Source organism: Centruroides sculpturatus, unplaced genomic scaffold, assembly GCF_000671375.1.
Source record: "Centruroides sculpturatus isolate CEXI.00-Female unplaced genomic scaffold, Cexi_2.0 scaffold6, whole genome shotgun sequence".
In the NCBI taxonomy this organism is placed as follows: domain Eukaryota; kingdom Metazoa; phylum Arthropoda; class Arachnida; order Scorpiones; family Buthidae; genus Centruroides; species Centruroides sculpturatus.
Window position 1 is genome coordinate 449101 of NW_019384869.1, and position 9131 is coordinate 458231.

Genomic DNA, 9131 nt, shown 5'->3' on the forward strand with positions numbered 1-9131 from the left:
TCGTGGATGTATTTTGATGAAACTTGGTATATATGTTATATGGACCATGGGAAAAAGGAAAATGCAAAAAAATATTTAGTTGGAATTTTTACCACTAGGTGAAAAAATGGCACATTAAGAACAAGAAACTCAAAATGGAAACATGCAAATGGATTGCACATTGAACAAATGTTGTGAATAAAAACCTTTTGCATGTTTCCATTTTGTGTTTCTTGTTCTTCATGCACTATTTTTTAACCTAATGGTAAAAATTCCAACTAAATATTTTTTTGCATTTTCCTTTTCCCCATAGTCCCTTTTTTCCTCTTGGTATATATAACATATATACTAAGTTTCATCAAAATACATCTACGAGAACGGGCTCTAGACAGGTATGAGTAGAGCAACTTTAATTATAACCACGCTGTATATAAGAGCGGGCGAGGCCGCGATGGGGATGCTAGTTTATATATATTATAAATATTTTTTACTACATAATATTTATTATATTAAAAATAACACATTTACTTGTGTTATTTCTAAAATATATAAATATGATTTTCTGTATTTGTGTAATAAATCATGGAATTAATCTTTTATACATTTTGTAGTTTATAAGTTTCAAATAATTCAAAATTATAAAAATTAGCTTACTTCTTTGTGAGGAACAATATGTGGAACTTTCTGCATTAAGATCTGTGCTGTTTTCTTTCCTTTTTCAAGATCATTCATGAATGAGCTAACTTTTATATCTCTACATTAAAATATTTACAAATTTATTATAAATACGTAAAAAATACTTTTGAATTTTTGTATAAAAATATTATCTAAATGTAATTATTTATTTAACACTTTTCCATTAACCTTTTATTAACTACAAAATATTTCATACAACATTGGTTTAACTTTATCTGACAGTTACTGAAAGTTATGGAATAAAAAAAACAAAGCACAATATAAAAAAGAAAGAATATACAGTGGATGATCAGTTAACTAACATGATCCGTTCCAAGACTTTGTTCGCCATCTGAACTGTTCATTAACCAATTATCAATTTACCATAGGTTTGTATGGGAATTTGATTAATTCATTCTGGAGATCCCAAAAAATAAAAAATATATACTTTCTTACTACGTTTATTTATATGTAGTAATAAAAATACATATATACCCAGAGTTGCATTCTTATTAGTCATGTTTTTTTTTGTGTTTGTTTGTGGGGGTTAAATAATCTGTCTAATGTTGATTGTTCTTCTCTCTTCTTCAAGATTTTCAGAATTAATAAAATTGTAATTGTAGAGATCCCCAAGCTTATTAACCTCATCCTAGTTTGTATGCCATTCTAAGACCGTTGATCTGACATCCCCACTTCTTCAAAAGATCTTTAATTAATAGCAGATACCGGCATTAATCCTCTTTTTTAGAAGAAAACATATCTCACAGAGTTTCTTGGTGTTCTTCATTCAATAGTTCTTGGCGTTCTTCTGTCGTCAGATCCATTTCAGGTTCCATTATGAGCTCTTCAATGTTCTTTATTTCTCAGAAGTGATTTTTGTTACTCTTTTAGCTGCTTGAGTTTTCTTGATTATACTGTATCTTTCTTAGATAAGATTGAACTGCATCCTACTGTAGATTTGTTCAGGCCATACTGCCCAGCAATATCAGACATCTTCTGCCTTTGCTATTTTATCTTTCAAAAATAAAACTCAATGCAAAACTTAACGAGTGCCCACCCAACAGTCTTGCGAATACTATAAAAAAATTTTCTGTCAGAAAAATAAAAGGCTGGAATTACAAGGAAGAGTTTCAAAGTTCGGAGGAATACTATCTGATCAGTATATTATACAGTTGAGCGTTGATGTCGACATTTCCAGCGCTCCAAAAAGTTTCGAATTCTTGCCTGAAGACAAGGGAAAATCAATTGGTATTTGTTATTTTTGTTGCTTCTTTTTATATTTGTTCAGTGAAGTGTTCATTATCTGAACATGTATTTGTTGGCCGATCATAAAAATCTTTCGTGAAAGTGTTTGTTATCCGATGTGTTCGTTAACTGATCACTCACTGTATTACAAAATCTTTTATACTTTAAACAAAATTATAATAAAGGCTAGAAAAACCTAGCTTTAGTACATCACAATATTCGCTATATGAAAAATCATTCAAGTTGTATTTAAAAATAAAGATATAAAATCAAAACAAAGTAAAAATTGACAATTTTTTTAATAAAAACAGGATAATTTTTTATTAATACTTAAAAAATAGTTTCATAAAATATTATAATAAAAAGAAATATTTCATATTAAATTACTATCATTTAACAGATATTAATGTTCTTTCTCAAAATAGTTAATAATAAAATACATCTTTTTAAATATTTTGTAAAAAAAAAAACAAAATGACTCATAAATCCCATGTTTATTATATTTATACTATAATAATGATATAGAGATATAGAAAATTAATTATTAATGAACAGTTTTTGATTAGAATATTTATTTTGATTTGTTATTCAATAACTCCTACAATAATCACTAAGTAATAGTTATATAAGATGTTTACTTTAACATTCATCCAGGCACACAACAAATTTCCCAGCATTACATGAGTATATGATTAAGGTGCATTAATTCCACTGTGATGTTTACAGCAAAATAAATTAATTCATTCAAAAAATCAACATGTAAATCACACAACAGTTCCAAAACAAATAAACAAATAAATTTTCCCATCTCTCTCAAGTGTAATAGAAGGGAATCATTTTAAGAAGATTTAGCATAGTATTCAAAGAATCTTTAATTGCAAAAGATAAAAACCAACATTGCATAAATTAATATAAAAACAGGTAACTTTATTTTGTTATAGTACATATTCAAAATGATTGCCTTCAGTGGTAATACAAAGATATACGAGGGGGAACCCAAAAAAAAAAAAAAAAACTGAACTGAGAGCGCACTGCCGTTTGTAGACATAGTAGAGAGTTCTCCCATTACATGGGGTTAGTAGAGACCTTCACAAAATAGCTGTGCAAACGGTGTCAGTTTGTAGGTTTACGTTTGAGCATAGTGTTGTGTTTCTCTTACTATTATTTTATTCCACCTGCGAAGTTCTGGGTGTCCTTCAACATCTCGAAACGATGAAAATGTTGAAAAAAACTGCCAAAAAAAAGTCTGCGAGAGGATGTGCGAAGGAAACGCCTGAAACTTTGGCAATCAGGTGACTGGTTCCTTCATCATGACAATGCCCCTGCACACACGGTTACAAGTGACTCACTATTTGGCCTCTCGAGGATGGCCTGTCATTCCCCACCCTCCATATTCACCAGACCTAGCCCTATGCGACTTTTTTCTGTTTCCGAGAATGAAGAAAAATCTAAAAGGGAAGCGTTTTGATGATGTGGAGGTAGTAAAATCAGCTTCCCTAAGGGCACTGGATGATTTCAAGGTTGAAGAGTTCCAGAGATGCTTCAAACAGTGGGGAAAAAGACTTGACAAGTGCATCGCATCTAATGGAGAGTATTTTAAAGGTGACTGAAGAAATTTTGTAAAAAAGTTAATAAATAAAGTTTTTATACAAAAATTCCGGTTATTTTTGGGTCCCCCCACGTAGATGTTTGAGAATGTCGTTATGAGTGAAACACAGCATATCTGGTATCACCATCCTAAAAGCCTCTTGTATTCACCTCTATAGCTTGCCAAAATCATATGGCACTGCTGGGTACATATCATACAGTGAAGCTTTCAGTTGATTCCACAAGAAAAAAATCTATCAGATCAAGTTTGGGGAGCATAATGGCCATGAAACAGGATTGTGCTGTTCTAGATATCAATTGTCAAACTGTTCTATAAGTCACTGATACACATTTGCCTGGAAATGAACTGGCATGCCATCCTGCAGATATCAAACCTTCATTAGTTGATCCAACAGCAAGTCATCAAACCATTCATCCACCATCAGTGTAGGATAAGCAGTCATTAGTCAGGGTTCTGTTAATGAATATGGGACTGAAAATGGCTCATTCCAATGTCATAACAGATGTTTAATGTAAAGCATATCTAGTGTTGTATATTTCATGTGCTGTAAATCATGGAGCATACTTACCCAGTGATGCACAATATGGCATTTACACACTGTTCCAGGAAAAAGTGCATCAGTCCATAAAATGTGCTCAAGTAGTTATAGTTTAAACATAAATTTATTATTATATTGCACTAGTCAAATCTCTGTCCATCATCTCATGTATGTTATACCAGTTGCAGAATGCAGTTGAATGTCATAATAATGTAAAATTTTATGTACAGTATTTGTGACTGTTGCAGTCCACATTATCTCATTGCTTCATATATGCTTGTATGTGGATATGTGTGGAAATACACCAAAACTCCAACATTGTGAAAACAGAAACACTGGGACTGTAATCCCTGAGGGTAAATGTACACTTGGGCAGATGGACAGGACAAACTAAGCAGATGAAGTGGACAGAATCACATCAGCATATGCACATTTGGTCATAATTCAATGGAAAATCAAACAGAATTTACAGCAATAGTATTAAAATTGAGAGTTTTTCAACATGACTAATGATCTTGAAGAATTGCAGTAATGAGCTGTCTATTATAAGAAGAGGATGTTGTAAATTATATAATTTTTCATAGCCCTAAAAACATTAAAGTCATGTCTGCATTAATTGTCTTTCAACTAATAAATAAACTAATGAAAGAAATGGACATAAATGAAAGGCTCACCCTCAAAAACAAAGCTTTCTGTTAATAAGTTGAGTGCTGAAAGTTTCAACAGCTGGTTACCTGGATTTGTGCCCTTGATAGTTTGAGACAGACAGACAGAAATATTGCAGGCTCAAGAATGCAAGATAGATTTCCTTTATACTCTCCATCTGTCCACATGAATAATGTATAATGTAGGTAAATTTTTTCTTCAACCAGCCAAGCAGCACTTATTTTGACTGTGGTATAGTTTTGCATTAAACAGCATATTACATTAAAATCATCATACATATAGGTCTTAGTGAAACTGGAAAGGACTTCAAAGTGCTTCTCATTCATTTTGTCTCATTTCCCCATAGATTATAATCATTTAACAGTAATGTTCATGAGTATAAGGCATTGTCATAGTACTCTACCAATTAGCAGACTGTACAATGGCTCTTTTATAAAGACATTACAAATCATGTGATGACGATGTCTGAGATTGAATTTTTTAATTTGCATCTTGTTCTAATATTTTAAAACTTTATGTATTGCCTCAGAACTACTGCGTGATTTACACATGTTCCTTTTTTGAATAAATTAATTTATTTCACTGTAAACATCATAGTGGAATTAATGCACCGTATGCTTATTCTCATGCAATGCTGGAAAGATGTCTTTTGCCTCTAGATAAATGTTAAAATAAATATCCTGTATAATTAGTTTGCTTTCTATTAATGTCATCAAAAGATTTAAATGTGATATGCTACTGTATTAAATTTAGTTTTGTAAATGTTTTATTGTTGTAATAATTTTTTAAATTAATAAATTCTAATCAAAATTTTATATATTAATAATCTTACTTGATAAGCCATTGATCAGGTGAAGTATAACTTCTTCTACAATCTCGTTTGTAAAGTAACATTAATAAAGTATGTGCCGAAGTCAATAGTGGGTTGATGTTTACTAATTTGACATCTAAAAATAAAGTTAAAAACAAATAGTTTACACTTTAAAATAAATTCAAATGATTTAAAGTATTTTTGAATTTAAAATTGAAAAAGATTTAAATATATAATCTCATTGTAATTGTCATTTACTGTCCAGAACAATTTATTGATTTTTTTCCAAGCAGAATATAGAAAACATTGTTGGAAACTAAATTTATTTAATGAATTTAGGAAAAGATAATTGCGGCTATTCTTTGATATCTTACATTATTAAAGAAAATTAATTTTGAAATATTTAAAATTTTTGAAGTAAGAAATCATAAAATTATTTCATTACATTTCTGGAAATCATGATAATTGTGCTTTAATGATTACAAGAGATTTAAAACCACTATAACTCTGATAAATCATTCANAAACAATTTTGATAAGTTTTATGAAACTTATTTTCATTAAAAACTGCAATAATGAATAACTTTTTTATTAAACTAATTATAATTAACAAGGAACAGAATAGATTCAATCAAAAATGTTTAATTTAACATCAATTTCGCCATGTAAGGAAGTTTATTTGCCATCAACCATGTTACAAAATTGTAACTGGAAAAATACAGTGAAAATTATATCAAACATTTAACAGATATATAGGAATCTTATCATTTTATAACAGAATGTATCAAGCAGAAACTAGTAGTAGTGAAGATGAACTTAGGATATTTCAGAAACATCCATTATTCCAAGCATGACTGTACTTTTAAAAAAGTTTTTACGAACTAATCTAAAAGTCCTTTTTGGAACTAAACTTTTATTGATTTGGCTACTTTTTATAAAAAAGTTATTACAAAAAATCAACACACAAAAATAAAAATAAATATTTTGTTAAGTTGTTAAGATTTCAGTTTCATTAAATATTTAGGAATTTTACATTTATGATATATATATATATAAATCGTTTTGACTGATTGATTAAGTGTATATTTATTTTATTCAAAATTCAAGCCAAAAGTGAGTACAGTCAAACCTCAGATTTCGAATGCCTTACTTTTCAAACAATTCAGTTCGAATTTTTGAAAAGTAAGGCATTCAAACAAAATTTTGAACTCATATTTGCCCCAGTTGCCATATGATAACTTGGTTGCCAAAAAAACTACTTGGCAAGAGCTGGCCACAGAACTCCTTATACTTCTTATGTTAAAGAAAGTTGACAGTCTTGACCATTCAATAACAGAACTACCAATTCAGAAGTTAGTGGTGCCAAGATGGCCTCACGTCATCAAACCTCATAACACAAATTATTGATAATGTTGCTATTTAAATTAGATATCAATGCACATACAGAGAAGATACTATTTCTGTTTTTCAATACACACTGCAGTTGAATCAAAATCAAATTAATTAATANAGATTTCCTTTATACTCTCCATCTGTCCACATGAATAATGTATAATGTAGGTAAATTTTTTCTTCAACCAGCCAAGCAGCACTTATTTTGACTGTGGTATAGTTTTGCATTAAACAGCATATTACATTAAAATCATCATACATATAGGTCTTAGTGAAACTGGAAAGGACTTCAAAGTGCTTCTCATTCATTTTGTCTCATTTCCCCATAGATTATAATCATTTAACAGTAATGTTCATGAGTATAAGGCATTGTCATAGTACTCTACCAATTAGCAGACTGTACAATGGCTCTTTTATAAAGACATTACAAATCATGTGATGACGATGTCTGAGATTGAATTTTTTAATTTGCATCTTGTTCTAATATTTTAAAACTTTATGTATTGCCTCAGAACTACTGCGTGATTTACACATGTTCCTTTTTTGAATAAATTAATTTATTTCACTGTAAACATCATAATGGAATTAATGCACCGTATGCTTATTCTCATGCAATGCTGGAAAGATGTCTTTTGCCTCTAGATAAATGTTAAAATAAATATCCTGTATAATTAGTTTGCTTTCTATTAATGTCATCAAAAGATTTAAATGTGATATGCTACTGTATTAAATTTAGTTTTGTAAATGTTTTATTGTTGTAATAATTTTTTAAATTAATAAATTCTAATCAAAATTTTATATATTAATAATCTTACTTGATAAGCCATTGATCAGGTGAAGTATAACTTCTTCTACAATCTCGTTTGTAAAGTAACATTAATAAAGTATGTGCCGAAGTCAATAGTGGGTTGATGTTTACTAATTTGACATCTAAAAATAAAGTTAAAAACAAATAGTTTACACTTTAAAATAAATTCAAATGATTTAAAGTATTTTTGAATTTAAAATTGAAAAAGATTTAAATATATAATCTCATTGTAATTGTCATTTACTGTCCAGAACAATTTATTGATTTTTTTCCAAGCAGAATATAGAAAACATTGTTGGAAACTAAATTTATTTAATGAATTTAGGAAAAGATAATTGCGGCTATTCTTTGATATCTTACATTATTAAAGAAAATTAATTTTGAAATATTTAAAATTTTTGAAGTAAGAAATCATAAAATTATTTCATTACATTTCTGGAAATCATGATAATTGTGCTTTAATGATTACAAGAGATTTAAAACCACTATAACTCTGATAAATCATTCATATATTCATATATTTAAAAAAATAGTAAATACAAAGTACGCATAAAGGAACATAGGCAAATCTTTTCAATAAATGACATTTTCAATATGGCTCCCATCATTAGAAAAACATATTTCAATGTGTTTTGAGAAATTGATATGAACATGATGCAGTATCTCCATCAATTCTATAATATTCATGATGCATTGCTTTAGATGATAAATATTAGTGATTTTACTGAATAAACTTAGAAGTAATCAATAGAATTAAAATCAGGAGAGCAAAAGGCCAATTCCACAATGCCACATCTCCCAATCTAGTTTGGGAAATTTTCATTTGGCCAGCTTCTTATCACTGCACTGTAATAGACAAGAGTACCATCCTATTGGAACCATTTAGGGTGACCTTCACCTAGCTCATCAAGTTGGGACATTAATTGGTTGCCTAACATTGTGAAGAATGTCTCTCATTAGCAATATTACTACATTCTAACCTATTAAAAACTTATATCTATTTGCCTGTGTATCCAGACTTTATACCTACCTTTAATAATACCAGCATCTCAATACATATAATAATTAAGAAAATACAGTAAAATTCTCACTTAATTATCATCATCAATAGGTTGTTGGAAACTATAACTAAGTGAAACAATGTACAGTCGACCCCCCTATAAGATAGAGATACGTTCCATTCTCTAGGAATCCGCTTTCTTACGAATCCTTCCAATCACAACCCGACACGTATCAAGTTTACGGACTACGGCTGTTTGAAAGATTTTCTTCCATAAAATTAATCGATTCTAGACTAATCCGACTCAACATTTCCAAAATACGTATATATTTTTTGGGAATAATCCGTATAAACTACGCTATAAACAAAAAATTGTAGGATTACTTACCGAGTGTCACCATTCGACATT

General features: G+C 29.5%; 1 protein-coding gene across 1 annotated transcript in view; it reads right to left on the reverse strand.

The window, feature by feature from the left end:
* LOC111630838 (ubiquitin-protein ligase E3B-like) overlaps positions 1-9131 on the reverse strand; it is a 118519-nt gene that overhangs the window by 61651 nt on the left and 47737 nt on the right. The window contains exons 19-20 of the mRNA XM_023375002.1: positions 7730-7844; positions 634-733 (exon numbers count right to left, since the gene is read on the reverse strand). Coding sequence (XP_023230770.1) covers positions 634-733; positions 7730-7844 — 215 coding nt within the window. The remainder of the gene's footprint in view (positions 1-633; positions 734-7729; positions 7845-9131) is intronic.